This window comes from Hetaerina americana, unplaced genomic scaffold (assembly GCF_022747635.1).
Source record: "Hetaerina americana unplaced genomic scaffold, ioHetAmer1.1.p SCAF_22, whole genome shotgun sequence".
In the NCBI taxonomy this organism is placed as follows: domain Eukaryota; kingdom Metazoa; phylum Arthropoda; class Insecta; order Odonata; family Calopterygidae; genus Hetaerina; species Hetaerina americana.
Window position 1 is genome coordinate 4,321,970 of NW_027286786.1, and position 23,719 is coordinate 4,345,688.

At 37.0% G+C, this 23,719-nt stretch overlaps 1 protein-coding gene across 3 annotated transcripts in view; it reads right to left on the bottom strand.

The window, feature by feature from the left end:
• The window catches only part of LOC139689300 (glutamine--fructose-6-phosphate aminotransferase [isomerizing] 2-like), a 76,058-nt gene that overhangs the window by 7,906 nt on the left and 44,433 nt on the right, over nt 1-23,719 (bottom strand). The window contains exons 4-11 of one of the 3 annotated variants that reach the window (XM_071586371.1): nt 23,457-23,603; nt 23,192-23,358; nt 22,327-22,468; nt 18,909-18,923; nt 13,225-13,248; nt 12,494-12,648; nt 4,830-4,953; nt 2,617-2,732 (exon numbers count right to left, since the gene is read on the bottom strand). In XM_071586371.1, coding sequence (XP_071442472.1) covers nt 2,617-2,732; nt 4,830-4,953; nt 12,494-12,648; nt 13,225-13,248; nt 18,909-18,923; nt 22,327-22,468; nt 23,192-23,358; nt 23,457-23,603 — 890 coding nt within the window. The remainder of the gene's footprint in view (nt 1-2,616; nt 2,733-4,829; nt 4,954-12,493; nt 12,649-13,224; nt 13,249-18,908; nt 18,924-22,326; nt 22,469-23,191; nt 23,359-23,456; nt 23,604-23,719) is intronic. The other 2 variants (XM_071586372.1, XM_071586373.1) reach the window with 2 other exon arrangements.

Here is a 23,719-nt window from a genome sequence, read left to right on the forward strand (position 1 = left end):
TAATAAATAAATCCTTGAAATGTGAAATATTTCCCGACCAATTAAAAATGAGTAAAATTGTACCAATATACAGAAACAAAGGTGAACAAACTGAAACAAACAACTGTAGAGCTTTTTCTCTTTTATCTCAATTTGCTAAATTATTAAAGTTAATTTTTTTATTTTAGGTTAGTAGGGTTTCTTGATAAATTCAAAGTTATCTCTGATTCACAGTAATGTTGTCGAAAAGGTAAATCTACAGAGACAGAACTCATGAGGGCTTTCAATTCCAGAGCCTATTCTTTAGATAACCAGAATTCAGTCCTTGCTTTATTTCTGGATTTTAATTGTAGCTTTGATCTTGTTGATCATCCCCTCTAGAGTAGAGCTGATAGAGTGGGTGTCAAAGGTATAGCCTTGCAATAGCTAAGATCTTATTTATTTGGAAGATCACAATTAGTTTAAATAACATTGAAAGCTGTAAAATATTTATCAGATTCCTATCCCATTAGGAAGGGAGTTCCACAAGATTCAATGTTGGGACCTATCTCTTTTTTTATTCATTAATGACCTACCATTAATAAATAAAAATGATCAAAGCATTTATTCCATAATACTTTGCTGATGATTCAAACTTTATAATTTCTGACAAAAGTAGACAAAGGCTTCTGGTTAAAAAGGAAAAGGTCTTAGACACTGTCTGGCACTGGTGGTGTGACAACAAACTAAAATTAAATTGCAAAAAGACACAGACCCTCACACTTAATTGGGTAATGTTGCAGGAGGATATTAATTGACATCTTAAAAATGAAATAAATATTAGTGCATCCAACACCAAGTTCTTAGGTCTACATGCTCAACAAATTAGTAGGTGGAATATTCATGTTAATCATTTATGTTCTAAACTGCACACTTCGATTGAAATATTCATCTCCTGCTTATCCAAGTGTCTCTAGAGGTATTAAAACTCTTGCATCATTCTAATTTTTTCCCTAAGGCATCTTCACATGGAATAGGATATATATCATTTGCGTGTATTTGGTGCAAAGTTTTCTTAATTCAAAAACATCATTAGGTATGTACTTGGTGCTGCTTATAGGACACAATGTCAAAAAATGTATGTTATTTATCAAAAAAATTAATTTTCTTACTATTACACCCATTATTTGCCATGCTTGTCTTCATCAGATATAAAATCTATCTCTTTCACGCAAATAGTGAAATTCACTCTTATTCAACTGGAAATTATCACAACCCTCACAAGTTACCATAAGTCAGCAATTTCATTCAAAAGCCCGAAGGCAATGGGCGCAAGAAATTATAACTAATTACCACACTCATTGGAAATGAGTGATAAATTATGCAATCTCAAATTGAAACTCAGGGAACTCCTTCTAATAAAGTGTTATTATTCATTGAATGAATTTTTGAAGGACAAGCACCTATAATGCACTGTTTCATTACACACTTTAATGCATATGCTCTTTTATAAGCATGTTCATAGTATTGAAACATACCTGTATTTTATACTTTTCTTTGTATTTGACGACTACTGCACCTTCATGATATATTTGGTCAGTGGACAATGAAATATTAATATTATTACCTCCAGGCCAGTGGGACATTATAAATTTATGGAAATGTTAAATCAGATGCACTGTAGCCACTTCTTTACAATCGCACATGTTCCAAATGTCTGAGATTAAATCTGTCAGTCTAGTTGAGTTGGATAATTACCCGGTGTAATTTCCTACAGATGCAAACGGACTAAGCTGCACAAACAGCTAGAAATAGCAAATTATACCTATATAATTATATCATGAAAAGCACACATGGCATGGGAACTCCAAGTAATTTGTAACAAGGAATCGAATGCGCCATTGAATGCCATGTGGCAATAAATAAGGAGGGTATCCAGATGGAGAAACCACACAGAACTGAAGTAGAATAATATAGGGCAAAAGGAAAAGTGATGAATACACATGGTACCAACGGAGTCATGTTTCACATTACATTCATAATTGTGCTGCACGGTGCTTTTCAAAGTGTCCAATGATGAGTATTTACCCAGACGAAGATGAATTAAAAAAATTAATTTCCAGGACAAATTACAGTAATCTCTCAAAAAAGTTTAGCAAATAATGATTTCAAAAGTTTCACCTCATTACTGCTGTATGATTACAACTTAATCAATTATCAGTTAGATTCAAATTCAATCCCCTTCACTTCTGAGACAAGTATCCAACTCTTTTCTCAATGAGACTTCTGAACTTGGGGTGGAGATAGCAGGCTCTCAATGATTAACGTTGCCAAAATAATGGTTAACATTAACAACTGATGAGAACTTAACTTGAGCCACCATGTGGAAGTTATTGTATTGTTTTTAATGCACTGCATTTCAAAGTTAACTTTCCAAAAACTAAAGCTGTAATTGTGAATTATACATTTATCTAAAAAATTCACTTGGCCATTTAATTTTTAATACCCTTGCCCCGCATTGTCATTTATGGGCTGCACCAAAATTATGGTTCTTTGCTCCAGCATGATCCTCAAACGTATTAAGCAGCAGCAGTTATTCAAACCACAGTCAAACATCCCTCCATTCTCCCGATGGCATAAACTGACCCCCATTCTCACCTTAATGCCTCCAAGGGTGACAGTCTTGCTCTGAAAGTTCAATCGGCCTCTCATCGTGTTCACGACAGATTCAGGTTGCTCAAAAATTTCTTTCTGCATAAATGAGCTGAAGTTACCTGAATAAAGAAATGAATGACATTGAAATGTGTGCCTGAGAAATGATAAAAGCCTTCTTCCTCATAAAACCAAAAAAGGGATCCAATACATTAATGTCTCCAGAGCGTCCATTGGGAGAATTTAAAGATCGATTTAAATACTGTATTAACAAACCCAAAGTAAGATACTGCATTCCTGTCGTTACTTGCTACCATAAATTGAAAATAAAGCAAATATTCACTCAATGTTTTCATGAAATACCCAGGCATAGGGCATTTAAAAAAGAACTTCCTTTTCATAGAAAAATATGATTGCAGATTTCCCTGTATCTATGGAAGGATAAACATTGAGAAATTTCCGGAGCCAAATCTAAAATCCGACTCAGCCCTGAATTCTCAAGTATCATAAATATCCATACTACATGAGTATTTAATGAAATCATTATTATTTGGCAAACACTAAGCATTAGAAGTATAACCGTAAAAATACACCTATTCCTGCAGTCAGTTAATCATCACCTAACTCTGCGAAAAGAAGTCACAGACTAAGCAGCTATGGAAAGGTGGTCAACAGAAAAATAGCAATTTTCTCACTAAAATACTCATTTTAATAAAGCAAAAGTATGCAGGTAAGGGCAATGAATGGGGCTAATGGTGAATATACAAATATGAATTTGACCTCTATGCAAGCATGAAAGCTGCTTATAGTCACTCGTGAATAACATGCATTAGGATTTTGGACAATGTACTGTGGAGATATGATTGCAAAAAATGACCTGGAATTCAACTTTTGAGTCTTCAAGTAAAAGTTAATTATTTTATCTCATTACAGCAAAAAGATTATTAAAATAAATTTAATTAATAACTCCCATTTTTAGTGAATAATCATTTTCTTTTGCCAACATTGCATAACATTGTAAAGCTTGTGCCCACACACATTCACCTGAATGGAGTCTGCCATGCTGGAGTTGCACCTCATTATAACAAAGGCAAAATAAAATAACAAAGGCTAATATTACTAAATATGTAATACACATAGTTAATGGTGATCAAACCACATCACATCACTTCGTTTATCTTTTTCAATACCAGCTATTTTTAAATGAAAATAAAGTCAAGATGGTAACAACAGATCACTTCATTCAAAAATACACCATCATAAATAGTGCAATGGCTGTCCTTGTGGGAGAAGCCCATGGGAACGGCAGCAGCAGTGGTAGGTTGGTAGCTGTCTCATTCAACTACACTTGATGAACCTGAATGGATTGGCAAATGCCCCTTCAACAAACATGCAGATGTGATTCATAATTCTTCACCTTCCAGCAGAACACACAGCACACCGACAGTCATTAATTGCTGGAAATCAGTAGCCATTCATTATGAATTTGAATGAAAACATACAAAGTCACTTTTACATTTACTATTCATTCTCTTGGTTGATGGCAAAATTTTTAATTCTCAGAATTATCCAGTTTCACTGTTTGATTTCAAGTGTTTTTTAAGATTTTTTCCCATTCCCAGTTTTCAAAGCTCCAAGGATTGCCGGTCCACCCTGCTTGGTATGCATCAGCGAGAATAAAGACAAGAGCGAGCACATGCACGCTTCCAGCAAGAGAACATGCGCCCTAGACCAGAGATTTGCATTGGGGCTCCACGCTGACACAACGGAGCATAATAAAAGCAAAATGAATAAATTATGATTAAATGTTACAAAAATGATGAACCCCTTCAAATGTTACTTGACATCAAGGATGGATTAACCAAGGTGTGCTCACTTCCCGCAGTGATTTCACAAGTTCCATTCACAAAGCAGTGATTTGCATTACAGTTGTTCACTTTGCCCATTCAAATGGTCAAACACAGATAGCTATGACTCAATTTATATCTTTCCAACATATGTTACTTGAATATGTCGTGTGCAGAGCACATTTTAAGTACTTAAACTCTGTTCTTAGGTTTCATTGAGTTCTAATTTCCTCAAAAGCTCCTTACTTGTCCATTACACCCAGGTATATAGTATGTTTTGAAATGTTATTTTTTATTTCAAGCCAAATATGTCATAGTTGAATGTTGACCAGGTTGAAAAGGTAGTGGCACCTGTGGGCTCCACTTTCTCACCTTTCATTATCTGCTGGATCTCCATCTTGAGTGTCGTGATTTCTCGAAGGTGTGGGTCATCAAGTGAGCGCTTAAGGCGATGGATACTCAATGTCCCTTCCTTAACAGCTGCCACGTCATCATCCTAAAACGTAACCATGGTTTTAATTCATACCAGCCACTTCTTTGGAAAGAAAAAATAGAATATAGCAATGCTCTGCATACCTATTTTTCCAATTCTGCTTACATACCACTAACGATGAAACCAAAATATCCTGATGCGACAATCACAGTGAGAAGTAACTTTCCTCCCTTATGTACTCACAAATGATTTCTTTTTTATTAAAAAATCAAAAATATTCATCATTAATACGATTTTCTGAACGATAATTTATTGAACAACAGAAACAGCAAGCGTTGATTAGTAACACAGTAACAGATAAGAAATGACCTTATTATGGGGTACCTTTCAAATCAACATTCAAATAAGAAATTCTAATAACATTTGGACAAAAATATTTTGCATATCCAGCTTAATGACATAGAATACTTTCCCCAAAGCATAAATAAAACACTCTCCAAAAAGTGCTGGTATGGCAGCAGTGAACGTGAGAGTGTACACCTGGGGGGGATAGAGGCCAAATGGCCAAAGGCCTCTCATCGCATCCTGGTAAGTCGATCCACACTGCATATACCACATAGTGGTGGGGAATGGACAACATTATACTGGCTGGTTAAGTTAGTCCCTTCAGAAAGAATACTACCTCATTCAGAACATGGGGGCTAGAATATTACTATGCTTTGGTTTATCTTGTGGCATGCCTCGTGAAAAATATGGCAAACTTGACTGGTATGCTACCATACCAGTTGGTAGGTAATGCTGCATGTGGCACACAGGATACTGCAAAGGCTGATAACCTTGCATACCCTACCTGTTCATTACTTGCACAAGTTGAACGAGAGCCTTGGATGAACAAAGTCATAATGGAGGATGTAGATCACATAAGACTGGCCAATTAAGCGAAAACATGGGAATGTTTCCTGGATTATCGATGTCTGGAATTTGAGCATGGGAAAGAAAGAGAGTCTGTGTATGAAATGATGATAAGATGGATGCTCTATCTGTAAATGAAACAAACCACAAGGGGAGTGATTTAGAAGATGATGGAAATGGTTGAGTGTTGTGGTCAGGAGATGAACATTATCTCCTCAGCAGTCAAGGTGTGTAAGCTTGATTCTGAATGGGAGGACTAACATACATGGAGGCATATGAAACCATGAGTTAGCGTCTCCTTGACTTCTTTGAGTTGACATGAAAGATGGGACTCCAAAAGTTGCCATCGTAGCTTGTGCTGCACCAATTGCTGCTGCAAGGCTGGGAGAAATAAAATTTAAACGAGGGATCTCTGGTGAAAGAACAATAGCATTTGGGGACATGCATGGTTGGGTTGGAGTTCAAAGGGATGCCCCTGAAAACAGCCGTGAAATGGTTCATATGAATTGGCATATCCAGTGGAATAATATGTTTATTCTTCTACTTCAACGGACACTCTGTATACCTGGGTTCACTGTTGATAGGATGATAATTTACTAATATATATTTGAATGAGGGTCCATTCTGTGCATTGACCATCATCTACAAAGTCAAATTTTGCTGTTAAGTAAGAGCTTATAACCATACAAGTTCAAAAATGATAGGGATGACAGTCAATTTAAGGAAATGTCAACCATTATTGATATTTTCAAAATCACAACCAGACCAGACATCCAAATCATATGACTTTGGCCTTGAAGTGGACACTGAACATAGTTTAAGATATTTGATAGCAATACAATGCATCAGAGAAGGGGAATCAGTCATTATTTTCTGATCAACAATGGAAAATTTTTATCACCCAAAATTGGTAAAAATGAGTCTTTAATCTAGAATTATAGTATGTATGCGGTGCAAAAATAATTTTACGAGATATATTTAATACCCATTGAATTTGAAATTTAATACCCATTGAATACTCTTTCAGTGTAGCAGTGTCATTGGTGATATGATTAATGATAGCACTTGACTTCATAGAACATAGGCAAACACGTACTATGATTTTAGGTTTCATTCATAATTGAAATACCTATTTTTCAAGCCTGAGTTAAATGATCCCACATATTTCTCCATGGCCGAGTGAAAAAGGCTACTTGGGTCTTCCTCCGGGTAAGTTCCTCCATTGATGACACCAACGTTTTGGAAAACGACTCGTTTTCTGAAACATTGGCATCATCGATGGAGGAACTCACCCGGAGTAGCCTTTTCCACAGCAATTTGCCGGGAAACGCACAAGATCATACTTCTCTATAGCCAAGGTTTATCAGACAACATTACTGAAGCATCAATTGTTTATGCTTCAATTATGCACCGCAATCAATTGAATGAATGTGATTTCATTTGACCACTAAGACAATTGATTTTCAACCCAAGTTGCCACCCTTACTTCCCTGTCACTGCCGGAGCTATAACTTGTGAGCTGCCCATTACTTCACCGTAGTGTGTGCTTGCCAGCATAAGTTTATGGGCTATGGAGTTTACTCTCTTTTACTCTGGCCAGACAGGCACCAACAATGACCGCTGACTGCATGACAGTCTCTGTACTGGTGTGCTAAGTGGGCAAAGGAGCTCTGCAGTTTTGTTTGTCAACACCATGAGGGCAAGAAAAAGGCTGGTCTCCTGTCTTCACATGTCAATCTTTGAAATAAATTGACCACAATATGATCTGCTGATCAAGCAAGTGAATTACATACATATTCATCAATAAAGCAAAATTTAAAATGTACACTTTTCCACACAAAGTTAGTTCCTGAATTTTTACAGTTTCCAGGATTCTCAAGGCCAGTGGCCTCACTGGCCTATCCTATGAGTTTAATAACTTTTTCAATTCCCCTCGGATTGCCACCTCTACAGGCAATGCTGAAGACCTTATGAGAAATATGTAGTAACATTCAGAAGTTCAACTTTCAGTAGACACAATTTACAGCAATTAATATTGGCAATTTTTTTAAAATCAAAAACCATAAAAGCAGAGAATGCATATGGTTCCTCTAACAATGTCATTAAACAGCTGAGTGAACATAAAACCCATTCCTTGGCTATTTTTATTAAACCGTGTCCAAAAGAAGGCATACGTGGTCGGTGCAATAAATACGCGAACTGGTGCAATGTGGCGGCCATGACGCACACCTATATATAGCGCTTCCACACGCCCACTAGTGGCGCTAGTTGCCTGAGACCCAATAATGAGCCGTCTGTGCTTGGCCATTCGCCAAGCTGTGCGCATAGTTACATTAGTTTCCGTTGTCCTTGTTTTTACTGTTTGTCGAAATTGACAAAATCACTGAGCGAGGAATCAACATCAAGTTTTTTGGTGAAGTGCAGTAAAAAATATCAAGAAATTACTGAAATGTTGACAATTGTTTGCGGTGATAATGCTCCAAAGAAAACAACCGTTTTCAGGTGGATTATGCATTTTAAAGATGGCCAACAAGACGGCACGGATGATGCGAGGCCAGGACGACCTTCAACCACCTCCTGTGTTGACGACAACATTGATCGTGTGCGGTCCCTTGTCCTTACCGATCGTCGAAAAACTGTCCCAATGATACGAGCTGATGGACTGAATTTAGGAAAATCAACAGTGCAAACTATTTCGACTGAACATGATGGACGGATCCTTCACCATGACAATGCACCTGCACATTCAGCCATTGATTGTTCGGCAGTTTCCACCAAAAAATTCAATCACCTTGATCTTTGGTCATCCTACTAATTCGCCAGATCTTGCCCCCTATTCCCAAAATGTGAAAATTTGATGAGGGGACATCACTGGGAAGATGCGGACACAATAAAGCAAGAAATGATGAGACAACTAAAAAGCCTATCTGCCGAGGACTTCCAAGGGTGCTTTTAACTGTGGAAAAGAAGGTGGAATAAGTGCATTGCAACGAATGGACAGTACTTTGAAGGGGACAAAATCGATATAGACTAAATTTTGCAAAATGAAGTTTTTATGGCCTCAGATTGCATATTTATTGGGCAGAGTATACCCTGAATTTCTAAAATACAGCAAAGTAATACCGGTCTTTAAAAAGAGATAAGGATCATGTAGCCAATTATTGCCTGATATCCCTGATTCCTACCCTCTCCAAATTATTTGAGACAGTCATTAAATAACAGCTAAGTTCATAATTTGGAAATAAAAATATATCTCTCATATGAAGTATGAATTTTGAGCGGGCAGATCAACTACCTAAGCTTAAGGAATAATTGCTGGAGAAAACATCGATTGTGTTTGAGGAGCATGAGTGTGTGAACTTAACCTCATGTAATATCCCTATTTGAAGCATTTGATTGTGTCTCCTACTCTGTCATACAAAAAAGGAATTATTAAGTTACTTAAGCCACTTAACTGAAACTGATCAAGTCTTAATTAACAACTAGGCAACAAATGTAACAGTACGGTTGAGCACCACCAAGAGAATGTAATATAAAGTGCTCCTCAGGGATAAGTTTTGGGCCCCTTCCTATTTCTGATTATAATTGATAGCCTTCCAAACTTTATATAAATTGAATTGTTTGCAGATGATAACTCTAGTCTTGAGTATAAGGATATGAGTAAAATATGGGAACAAGTCCTCACAAACCTGGCCAAATCATATCTATGTTTCACCAATAAGTATCTAAAACTAAATTAAGAAAAAAATCCTGCCTTCAACATGTAAACTGTTCCAAGTGCGATACACATGTTAGCCACTCAATTAAATTACTGATATTTGTATTACAAGCCTAACTTAAATGGGTTGAGCATGTGAAAATGGTGTGTAACAGATTGTCCAGAGTCATATATTCATTACAGAGGCTCGAAACTATGATTGATGAGGAACACTCCTCAATGTTTCCTTTGCATTGTCTCACTGTCATAAACTGTGGGGCAAATTATGTGGAATTTAATCATTTCTTCCAACCTATGCATATTATGCAATGCAGCAATTATAAATCCGCCAAGCTCTTTTTATCACCTATTGCAATTATGATTGCATGCAGTCATTATGCCATTTGATCAATCACATCCTGAGGTCTAAAATTCACAACCACAATGTACAATCTCAATGCTTCTTGCTATCAGCTGTCCAGGACCCAGGACTATTCTAAACATATGGGTGCCAAATATTTAATAAATCACCTTACTCTGCAAAAACTGATTGTGATAAGTCTACAACTTAACTTTACCTACACATAACTGTCACTAAAAGCATTTCATTCAATTCAAAAGTTTACTGATACAGGTTTCAGACACCTCACTTTTGACTGACTGATCAATATGCGTAATTATGTGCAGTATTTTTGATTGTTTTCACATCAATCATAGTGTGAAATTATTTAACAATAAAGAATTATCGTGGTCATTGTTAATATAATGTTGGGGAGGAGTAGAAAAGACTGAGGCAGTGTGGCCTCAGGTGCATCCACCTCAAAGTGCTTCGTTGTCAAGTTTCCACGGTAGAATTATCTTTTTCTCTCCAACCTGTTGTATTTCATTAGCTCCTCCAATATTCATCCCATTAATTACTACTATGAAGTGTGGGGTACGGTTAATTAGTACTAGGGGTGTGAACCCTGGCACTGTCATCATATCCAGGGGAGTCTCGTACAATGAGCATTATGCATTTGTGATATTAATTGTAAAGTGAAACAACTTTTTGCTTATATATTAATGTAAAATACGATAATGCATTCCATGCTGAAAAAACTTAATTATGAACAAAGTTCAAAGAAAATAATACATACATTGTTTAGGATCATGGATCAAGTTCACCTTTTCTTCTATTGAGTAATGAAATAACCAGGCATATGAACTCATTTTGTAAAAGCAAAAAGGAATTGAAATAAATTGCTAATTATTTATGATAATTACCCACTTCCTTTTCACAAGAAAGCTGTCCAGATACATTTTTTCACCAACACTTCAAAATTTGGTAAAAATGCAAATCAGAATGAGTGTTATATAAATTTACGGTGTGCATTGCCCCTGCCTCATTAGTCTGAGGCTTCATACGCACTGCACGATGCAATAGTTTCCAATTACGTCCACATCTAATTTAGCCTGCTGTTTTGAACTTAATACATCTTTAAGGCTTGTGGAGTTTCTGAATTGTAAACAAGCAAAGGTTTGATTTTCATTGATTGCATTTGTGCAAAATAGCAGAGTGAGAAGGCCTTTCATTGGCTCATGGTTGGGAAATGTATTCTCTTCTAGTTATGTGCACAAATACAGGTTTGCTTTGACATCTTCTTTCCAAAGAGACCCATCTCGTCACAATCAAAAACATGTTGTGGCACGCAACCCGCAGAATCTGCAAGCTTTTTGAAGTCACCCATGAAGTTCCCAGCTGCCTTTGAATCAGAGCTTGCTGCTTCACCATGATTCTCAATGCTGTGGATGAATGTTCTTCTTGTTAACTTCTCAAACCACACACGGCTTCCCTTAAGTACTTGTTTGGCCATTGATCATCCTAACACCTCATTAAAGAGGTCAGCAAAAATCACTTTCCCCTTCTCACAAATTATATTCTTGTTAATAGTGTCACATTACAATTGCTTCTTGTTTATCCATATGAGGAGCAACCTTTTCAACGTTGTTGAGCATGCATAACTGTTGCATAGACACCTTTGTCACTCTATTTGAGATATTTATCTCCTTAGTATTGTCTGAGTTCTGGAAGAAAGGGCCGATGGTTAATGTCAACCGATTGTTCATGTGTGTATGCACTACATGAACCACCTTCATACCTTGTCCTGATTTTCAATGATTTTACTCTTCATTTCTTCAGTTATTTTTTTATTTGTATTCTTTTATAGCTTTCTTATTGATTTTTCTTCGCAGTTATTTTTAAAAATATGCACAATACATTATTAAACCTTGCACAAAAAAATCACTAGCAATATGTTTGAACACAAGTTGGAAAAAATGTATGATCACCAGTGATGCTAAGATGCTAGCAGAACGAGTGCTAGAGACAAACTGAAGAAGCAAGCGCGCAATGAATCTGGGGATTCCACTTTCCCCGCACCCTCATTACGCCAAAAGTTGCTTCTTAAGCAAGTCATATTCAGGACCAACAATTTTGCTCCTTATGCAAATGACTCGCTGTGTGAGGTGCTCACTAAGCAAGGTTCCACTGCATTATTATTATTAATATTTGGTAACCTTTGTTTGGCACATTAATGGGGTAATAAGGGGAATAGTTTCTTTCCCCGAGCCACAAATTGATTTCCCACCAAGTTCTAGGGATCATAAATCTGCAGCACTTGGATCTCAAGATGCAGCTCTCTGAATTCAGCGTGATTGGAGAATTGGAAGCATCCAGTCAGTTGCTTCAAGTCCTACCACCCAATAGGCTATCACACTCCCATGACTTGTCAATGAGTAACTTATTAATAATCACAAATGAAGTTTTACACCTCGAGGCAAAAGTATTGATGGCTGACATCAGAATTCTCCAATGATACGGAACCCCCAGGCACCAGATGGGAGAGGGAGATGGAAGAGTGCTTTTGGCCTACGCCATCACTTCTATCAAATGACAAACAAATGAATACCAACTTCCGACATCTAGTAGTAGCGATAAAAAGGAACACATGTTACCTCAAGAAATATAACTCTGTTTGTGTGCTCAATGACTGCACTGGCATCAGATGCAAAAAAGTATTCCACCTCTTTGTCTTCTATGGGTTGGAACTCGGCTGTTGAAGCAGAACGATGCATTGTGGGTATAGGTTCCCGACCTTGAGGCCTGTGATCTGCAAAGCATTCACCCATATGATTAGACTAACATGAATGTTGAAAGAAATGAGCATACTTCAAAGCCAAATTGGCCTCCTCAGGTAATTTAAGCCATTAACTTTGGGATTTAAGCACCTCCACCAAGGAAAGAAAGGCCTGCAGAGAAATGCTAAGATCAATTTTTTTTAATTGCATGAATCAGCAGTGCCCAATGGTCCAAATACAATACTTTAAATATCATGGATTCCATTAAATTGCTGATTGGTTCAATGGGCAACCAACTCTATGCATGTGGGTGCCCATGACAGAGCTAGAATCAGTAGATATTTAGAAGAGTATATCAAACAACCAATATGCATTTTAGACATTACTAAGAGAAAAACTGAAGTTACTGAATAATATATTAAATATTTTCAATAAAAATAACAACTGTATTCTAAGCTACTGATAAATATGCATGTCAATATGATAATAAACAAAGATTAAACAAAAGGAAATAAATAGGCAAATGCATGCAGTGGCAAAGCATAAGTGATGCATGTGTCTGATGGTTAATCATGAAATGGAATAAATTGGGAAAAAATAATAAGTACCTGGTAGCGTGTTTGTCTCGGCATCTGGTGGCCGGTGACGCAAAGAAAAGAAACACAGGGGTATCAATAGCAGGACACAGGCATGCCATTCAAGCCAACATTCATTCACATGGTAAACTAATCTATATAGAATTCAATGCAACCATCGTTATTTCTCAGTGGATGAACTTTGAATTTAAACATTTTTTCAGTGCATCACAATTATTAAAAGACAGCCCTGGTCAATCACTGTGAGCTTTGATTTGACTATTTTGAAAAATATTGTTCATTAGTTTTCTACCAACATAAATGGTTTTTCATGCAAAAGAATGAAAAGACAGAACAAGCTTAAGGAGTGCACATTTGGAGCTGGGCTGGCAACATTATAAAGTTACAAATGGATGAAGCATTTCATTAAAGATGGGACATTAAATGCACGGGCTGGCCAAGATACAATCAAAGTATTTTTATTTCATACAAGGGAGGTTGGCAAGATCTTGCACTAACACAATAAATAAGTTTTTTGTATTTAATAACTAAACCACCAAAATTGAAAAGATACTTAAAAATTTTATGCATTTTATGGGAAATTTAAGTTATTATAAAATCATTAACTATTAAATGATGACTCACTCTATTTTAATAACAGAGAAATTATTGATTTCTCAACCATAAGAGTACAAAACCAAAAGAATAAATAGATCCAGGCTTCATTTCTTGTCTTATATATTTTAAAATTAATTATATTGCAAAATTTTAGACTTAATGGTTAGCATATATGTTGTCAGTTGCATTGATTATGAAATTTGGATTAAAGTCAATTAATTACTGAATGCAGCAATAAGGTGACACAAATCATAGATCACAATTCATTGATTAATGCACCCGATAATAAATTACAGAATGCAACTGTGATATAAAAAAATTTAAACGAGAGTGAAATGCATTGGTATTAAGAGTAGCTAAATTCATACTTAATAATTAATAGCATCATTAATGTTCAGTGTGAATAAATAACAGCCAAAAATATCAAAAATAATAAAGGACTTCAGAAGTGCTTCAATATACACTGAAGCAGTGAGCTCTAGGAGGGGCAAATGATTCAACAACTACACGAATAAATAGACACTTCCATTACGAATATTTCAAGATTAAAATATGGAAAACACTATCTCTACATTACAACCCAATAATGATTATTATTAATTGCCTAAAAAAATATCCTAGTTTATTTATTTTACCATTATATATCAATTTAATATCAATTCATTTTCACCACTTTCTTTCGCTGTTAACATATCATCATCCACTTAAATTACATTAGAGGGATGAAATAGGGTAAAAAGAAAGAAAAAATAAAATCAAACGAAAAAATTTCAATTCACACAAGGTGTGCCTACACCACATTAAATTGAGAGACTGGTGCGTCTCTTCATTCCTTATTACACCCACAGTTCTCAGATTATCCTCTGCTATTAAGCCTCAACATGGATTGGATGAAAGACTGACTATTCCCCATTGAGGGATTCTGCATTATTTCCTTCTTTCACATCAACTAGGTTAATCTCATTTGCCTTGTTTTGTTCCTCTAGATAAAACACTAAAATCTATTCCTAAATCTCCCTAACATTTACCAATTATCCAGAGGAAAAACTTGGATAGGACAAGATAAAAATACCTTATTGTTTCATTTGGCCAAATAGCGAGATCAGATAAAAAGTATATTTAAGTACAATTCTTAAGTTTCAAAATTAGATATTTATTTTTCAACTTAGTAACCATTAAGGCTTACACATTTCTCCGAACGTTTAGCAAATTTTTTCGTTCCATCACTGAAAACTTTTCTGACTTTTCTTTAAACCAGGACTTGAGACGGCCGCCTTCACCTCATCGCCCGAGGTGCAATGATTACCCCTGAGGTGTCTCTTCAGTTGAGGAAAACAATAAAAATCGCAAGGCGCAAGATCTGGGGAATAAAGAGGGTGTGGAATTGGCTCAAATTTCAGGTTTTGCAGAGCCTCTCCAGCTGTGAACGAGATGAGTGGACGTGCTTTGTCATGTTACAAGATTATTGGCACCAGGATGCCTTTAACATGACAAACTTCTTCCTTGGATATTCCAATATGGTTTCCGATACACTTTTGAGTGATTCACCAGTTATTTTGAATCAAATCTTTGATGAGTTTGCAATGTTTATCGTCTGTGGCAGAGATCGGATGTCTGCTGTGTGTTTCATCAACAATTATGGCTTTTCCAGGCTCGCAACCACGAAATTTCACAACCCATTGATTTACAGTAGACCATGTCAACAACATTGTCACCATAAACTTATCTAGCCCAGCTTCCTCAGCTAGTAGCTGCAACTCTATTGTCTTTCAACTGCCAAATCCAGATATTTGCATTCACTACAAATCCTGATTGAATCATTGAAATCTAGTGACAAGTGTATTGAATCATAATGCAAATAAGTTTTGAAGACTATAATCATGTAACGTTCAACTCAAGTGCTGAAGCCGTGATTCTGCAGAAGTGTTGATGCCCCAGAGCTTTCAATTACTATCTCGACAGCCGCTGTGATGAGTATTTCCAAGTTGCCATTATTCCTAAGGAGAGGAGGAAGTGACAACAATGTCCAATCCCAGCATCTTGATGAAAACTATATTTCTGTGAGCCACCAGACCATCCCATGGCTTAGAATGTCTTGTGAGCATAATTCAACTAATCTGTGCTAAAAAATATGAATCATTCCATGACTGTGGTAAAGGCCGTTTGAAGAATACAACGGATAAGAGGGATTGATACAACAAGATTTTATTCTATAGAATAAACGGTCATCATTTTTTTTACATTTTCAGTTTAAATAAGCCTTTGAAAAACTCCTGAGAAAGTTTGAGTCTTGGAGGAAGTACTCAATGGCAACTCTACCTAAGTTGGGTCAGCTCCACATCCAAGAATGAGTCAACGAAGTCCTCATTTGCGTGAATAAGCCTTGAGCCAATCAGTGAGATTAACAAAAATGAAAACAGAATAGATCCAGAACTTACTACATTAAAGGCTACATGAAACTCTCCATTTACATCTATATTTACAGCTGCTGCACTTAAAACAATTACTTGCTGCATGTGCACTATGTAATCATGATGATCTTACTCCTGCGATGGGCATGAAGGCTTACAGAAAAATTATTCTGGTGCACCAACTGGCATGCTAATGATTAGCAATGATAATTCCTTACCAAAAATCATCCACCACATTAAATGTTAAATATATCATTTATAAATAGATATGAGTAATAATAGTGAAATTGTATTAATTTTTAAAAGTCTGACATTGAAGGGGAAAGTTATCAGAAAATTAGCAAATTTGAACAATTACCATTCACTTCCTTACAACCTGTGCCCATTTTGCTTCAGTCTGCAGAGGAGAGCCACTTTGTGGACAAAATACATGCATCCTCGTACACATCCTCGCCCTTCCCTCTTTGTTGTTATCTTTCGACGTTGCTCAATTGGAGTCATATTCTCCCAGCAGTTAGGCCCTCTTTGAACGTGCTAGTGAGTTTTTTCCAAGTGCTTGTGAGTGTGTCTACTCTGTGTTTGTCCCCAAGGTGGAATTTACTCCCATAAGCAGTCACGGATAGTGTGCATGTGTTCATGAACCGAGGTATCCTTAACCAAGTCACTTTAACCCTCTGAAGGGTTCCACTTTGGGTTTGGGTGTTGTTTGTGTCTATAGTTGGTCACTGGCGTGGAAGTAACATTCTCGCAAACTACTACAGAAGGGTATTCTGGTTGAGAGGTTGTGGTTGATCACTTTCGTGGCATTCCTTCTGCCATTAACCATCACAACAAATTTAGTTTTCTTTTTGGGATGAGTGAGGCTAACTAATTACGGCCATAGGAGCTGTCTTTTAATTTGTTATTTTACGAGGTCGTAGAGCTCAAGTTTCTTAGATTTTTAATTACCATCCAATCAACAACTTGACTAACAATAGAGACAACATTGAAATCGGGTAATATGGCCCTTGATGGGTTGAAAACACCAGTGCATAAATAATAACAGCTGTAGGAGGACCAGAGTTATTTGGCCCAAGCATATTGGCCACTTCCTCCCTTGGCATTACCTGCAAAATGGACGTCATTCAGAGCATCTTACCCTTAATGTTCAACCCACTTTCACTTATTTTGGGCTCCTAGTTTGATTTTGAACATAAATGAATCCTCCAACCAACAAATGAAGCCCTTTTTTGCTCTAAAATTGCTCCTTCAGCTAATCCAAAACTGCATAGTTCAGCACCGTATATAAGACATTCTTTAAACAACTTGCCATCTTGCCATTCACCCAGCAGCAGCCCCTTCCCCCTCCAATATTGATCTCCTCTGCGCGCATTACCTCATCTCAATCTCATATTCAACTATCTCTGAGGGCTTTATCTGACAATCAAATTGATCCAAACACAGGCATCCAACAGATTCATTTTGCTAGCATTTACTACCACAAGGATTTCAGATTAAGTTTCAAAGTAACACCGAGTCACTGCTCATTCACAGGCTTATGTGCATTTGGAGTTTGGATGACAATTTGAAGCCATTCTTCTGGTTCAACGAGTGAAAGATGACTAAGGGTGAAGTAGGAGAAACTAATGGTAGCCAAATATCCCACTGACACAACAACAGTGATCATTCATACAGATGCTCTCCTGGCTGGTGCTCATTGGCTGAAAGGTGCGCATTCGAATTCAAGAGCAAATTCTTTCACCGGGGGCTTCTCTACATGTTAGACGATTCAAGCACCTAAATACGTTGCAGCTATGGTGGTCAGGTCAAAATGAAACAAAATTTGCTAATTTTCCATAACATGGAAATATATATAATAATCCTCTTAACTATTGTTAACCATAGCACCCCCAAAATATACAAATCATGACTAATAAAAGTATAGTTGAGCGAGAAGAGAGTCAACGTCATGCCACACCAGAAAAGGGATTTAAACAGTACCACAGAGATAGAAGAATTAATTCAATGGTATATATGTGTCACGACAGAACGAATCTAAAGGAAAATTATTTGCAAACTAGGACAAAAGGGTGAAATTTTTTCCTTCTGGAGGTGAAGAAGGTCTTGAAGGAAGACATGATTTATTAAAATGGAGAGAGCTCTTTCAAAAAGGGGGCATCTACGGCTTTCTCTGGGCTAAAAAATACCTCATGGCTGATATACAGTTTTCATTGTCTTCTAAATCTCATTGATAAACTTAAGTCAGTGTTGTATGTCTTGTGATTGACAGAGAGAAAAATATTCACAGTAATATAGACATGTTTAGATTATGATTTAATCCATGCAAAACTTACCCATATTAACATTAATAATAATACACAGTGCTGAAACAACTTTCTTTTTTCAAATGCAAAACACTTTTAAAAAAGGAAGTTATGTTTCCGCACCCTGTAATAACAACATACAAATTAAAAGATCACTGTGCATTTTATGCTTGTAACCATGTCACTTGTCATTGGTATATAAATTTGACACATGTAATAAGAGTATGCAGGAATTGAAAAATAATCTTATAGAAAAAAATAATCAGTTGTTGACAAATTTGAAAAGCATAATGTTCAGATAACTGCATGCTACAAATGCCAATGAGCTGGAGGATTATTTTTCAAATCCTGCTGAGAAAAATTAAAGAAACAAATGTGTGTATACCTTCATTACCGGCTTCTGTAGAGAGTGAACATCGTTGGGATCACATCATGCAGGTGAAGGAAGAAAAAATAATCTTTTTAAACAGAGGCAGAAATAAATGCTTTGGAAAATTCATGGAATCAAACAAAAAACTATGGGCAAAATAATTAAAGAGGAGCATGAGTGAGAACAATGGGAGATATTCAACAAATCACACAGTACACTCTCAATTCACTTTTCTGTATGAAGGATGAAGCAAACCTTTTGGAGGAAAAATTCCAAGAAAATGCGGGAGATGCCACAATAGTAACTTTTAACCGAGTCATCGGCTAAGTGTGCATTTCAGTGCGACAATTTGAGAGTGTGAAAATAATTCACCTTGACCTGGATTTGAACCCGGATTCCCCAATGTCTGGCCAAGTGCTTCATCCAGTTAAGCTACCGAGGCATCCTCTTAAACTCTGAAATTTTTGGGACTTTGAAGGAACTAAGTGTGGTGACGAAATACTGTGCATACAATGTCACAGACATTCGTAGATGGGCACGATGCACCACAGTCCATGAGGTTAAGGCCAACTTTATAAACACTTATGGTGTTTATCCTTTGACAAATTCCTAGAAACTGTGGGAGATGCCGCAACAGTAACTTTTAACGGAGTCATCCACTAATATGCATTACAATGCAACAATAAAATGTTTGGAGTGCAAGAGGATGCCTCGATAGCTGAACTGGCTAAACCACAAGGAAGGTCATTGAGGGATAGGGGTTCAAATCATAGTCAAGGCAGATTTTTACTCTCTTAAATTGCTGCATTTTTAGAGGAATTCTGAGATTTCCACACCATTGCTCAGCAGCTGAATTGAACTTAGATTGCATCTATATATGTCATCTTGATAACAATAAAGTTAGGCATTCTTTCTCATCAAGTATTAATCAAAAGTGATGGGTTGACTCTAAAAGAAATGGGACTTGGATGCATGGCATAATCAGTGATGTGTGATGCATGATGCAAATTTCCAATGCTGATTTTATGAACTAGGGAGTGTACCATACATATTAGGAAGCCACAAAGTGAGAACTTACTGTATTTTTCTTTAAATGAAAAACTATTTTTTGGGTGGGAAACTTGGGCAAATTGACTGAAATGTAACAATAAACATATTAGAAAGGAGCAAGTAATGGCTACTTCACTGCATTATAAATAAAGCTATGTTAATTAGGTACAATAAAGCACATAAATGTATTGTGTGCCTAAGGTTTCTTAAAGCATTAAAACAAATCATTAGCAGGGTCACTCAGTCATGCTGGTATCAACTAATACAATGGGGGATAGAGGTAAGCTCGGGAAGTCATTTTAATACTGCAGTAAGCAAAATAAAATGTTGAAGCCATGCCTCAAAATATATTAAAGAGATCCCATCCACATATCCATGGTGTGGGTATGTTTATTAGTCATTACTTACTAAAATCATGCAAAACTGCACCTGAGTAGGTGAGTTATGAATAACAGGCTTTTGTGATGAACTAATAAACACATGCAAATAAAAGGGTGCCAAGAAGCAGGTATGTACAGAATATTATGCAAAATTATAGATATAGATAGTGAAATCAAAATTATAAAGTAAATGAAAGTTAGTAGTCTTTTACAAAATGTTGGCACCTAAGATACTGCACACCAGATCTTAAGGGCTTATAATATTCAGTTGGCAGCACTAACTTACCCCCTTAAGGCAGCCACTAACATTTCCTTGCTAACATTTTACCAAAGAAAAATTATTTGACAACAGTCCTACACTTCTCTCTCTCTTTGGACAGCAGACACAAACATTTTAAAAACAAAATGAATTAATTTTTATCTTGATGATTTTGGAATTAAGAGAGGGAATACAACAAGAATGCTTACAATCAATTAAATCAGACAAATGTACTTCCTGGAGCACAATTAAAGAAATAGGCAAGAACACATTGCCAAAAGTTATAATCCATCTTCAAAATTAAAGAACTGTTGAGAAACTATCATTGACCAATTGCCATTGAAAAAGGGTGATTGATGTTTTTAACCATGCACATTAATAGCCTCTAAACAGGAAACGAAAAACTTTTGAGCATTGTGATGAGAGAACTTTATACCAACAAAATTGAGAACATCGGCAATGGATTGTTACAATCAGGAATTAGAGGGCAACTGATGGATGTTCCCGAGAGCATTATATTGAACCAAGTATGAAAAGGGTGGGGTGGACAGGCTAATATCACCACCAACTGCCATTTATTAGTTGGAACTACTTGGGAGACATTGAAACCAAATAATCAAGTGATTAAGGCAATAAATGAAAGTAATCAATAAAAATGCCTGGCACACCTGACTACCATGGAAAAGCAATCCTCTCATCACAAAAAGAATGACTTATTTTGTAATCTGTCAACTTCATCTCGCATCATATCCTTCCCAAATGGTGGACTCAGTCTAAGCGCTCATTAACCCAGCTGCAACCAAGAGGACTCAACATTCCCGACATGACGAGAGAACTTCCCATTTGAGTCCATGCTATGAAAAACCCAAGCTCCAAAGCTTGAGCAAGGCAAGAATTTGCAATGGGAGATTTTAGTGCCAGTCTGAAGTGTGGTGGGGAGAGCAGCGGCAATCATTTATCCTAAATTACTGAGTGTCTTTCATTAAAACATGCAAGTCAAAGGAGAGCAAACAAAACTTTAATTCAATGACAGCTTCAGTGAATGAACAAAAATGATCAGTCCTTTTTGATGGCGATGGCGTGATCACTCGTTGGCCTCTTCAGTGATGACAGTGCAATACCAACAGACATTGTAGGGTCTTTACCACAAATATCTAAATAATAAAAGCCATTAAACAGCAAATGAGGAAGTGAAACAATATTAAATTGCATGCATTTAACTTACTGTAATTTTGATATTCCAATTACCACTGTCCATTTTATGAATGCCCATATTCTTGAGGTGACCGGGTCCAGAAATCTCATAATAGTTTAAACCTTACTCAACCAATTTTTAAATAGTAGAGTTGAATAAGAGCATATTTAATGCAACAGAGAGAGAAATTGAAGAATCCCTCTTGACATTGGCATGCAAATCTTGCGGCTGTCATCACTGAAATTGGGCTCTCAACACACACACAATGAGATATGCCATCATGTTTCCATGGAGCAATCACACTTAATGGAACGTCACCATTCGTGAGTATCTGTGTGGCTGATTATTGACCACCGTCACTGACCAGCTACGAGGCCACCAAGACAAGATGCGCATATCCACCACTCATGCCAATTTGGATGACGTGTGGAAATGCACATCCTGTTTCAGATGCGCACAACCGCAGCAACCACACAACAAGACAGGATGTGCACAATCAACAAATCCCAATTTGGATATGCGGGGCATACAGTGCAGGGCACTCCATACCTTTGCTGTAGAGGATTGGAATGTGGTCAGTGGCCAGCTTGGTCTTGGCCTTGATACCGACAAGGAGCGGACTGCCCCTTCGAGCGGCAACGCACTGCCCGGGAAAGTACTTGCTCTTGAAGCAGAGAGCAAAGGCTCCTTCCTGCGGGGACATGCAGAAGAAGAGACTCCATCATCTCCCACCCAACCAACAAAACAAATGGAACTTTGGCCTGAACTACCACGGCACAACAAGGGACAACACAAGCAACATTTCTGCTCTTTCCATATTTTGTTCATCACAGCATATGTTATTGCTTCAATATCACAATTTTTACATCCATATAGGGTGCCACCACAAGCAATCCACAATCTGACATCACATATAATAGATCTCATCTCAGTTCCACAATAAATTGTAGACTGGTGGATATAAACAGCAAAACGAATATAACAATTAAATTAACACGATTCAATAATTTATGGTTTCACATCCATAAGTATTTAACACCAAAGAAAAATACACAACTTTTCACTCGCAAAGTCTTTCATATGATCAAACTCTACAAAGTGTATGAAATATTTAGTCAAATACATTGCAGATTACAGATTTTTAAAAGTAATAATATGCATTCATTTCAATGCCTTAATAACAACTTCCAATAAAATTATATTTACGAAAAGTAGAGAAAATAGAAGCCACAACTCTTCAAACTTTCAAAAAATAATTAAGGGCATTGTGCGCAACCAACAATCAACGGCCATTGATCAATTATGATTACACCACACGTAATAAATTGAATCGAATCAACCACTTTGTCAGGGGTAATAAATCAATCGGTGTATTTGACTACCAGCATATTTGAGTACAGACTGCAATGCTCACCAGTTGTTCGATGACTTGCTCCACTAATTCTTGGAATGAATATGTTGGGTGCTGGTTGTGCAAGTGGTCCACAAACTTGGCAATGACTTCAGTATCAGTTTCTGACTCAAAGCAATAGCCCTTCCCCTGGAGGAACACTTTGATGTCCTTGTAATTCGTGATGATCCCTAAAAATATTGAATGAAGAGTTTATCAAGTGAGTCACCCCTACATTGAGAATAAAGGGATCCAATCCACCAACTAAGCTCATGCAGTCCTCACTCACCATTGTGAACAACGACAAAGCCATGCTTTGCATCAGAGCGCTGAGGGTGTGCATTGACTGCACTTGGGACTCCGTGGGTGGCCCATCTCGTGTGGGAAATGCCAACGTGGCTCAGGACCTCTTGCTCCACACCAAGCACCTCCTCCACTGCCCAGGCAACAATAATAGCAACAGAATAAGAATAAACATTCACTTCTCTGGAGCTGTTCCTATGCCTACGTAGACCCATCATGGGTCAATGACTAAGGTAGGTGTGAAGCAAT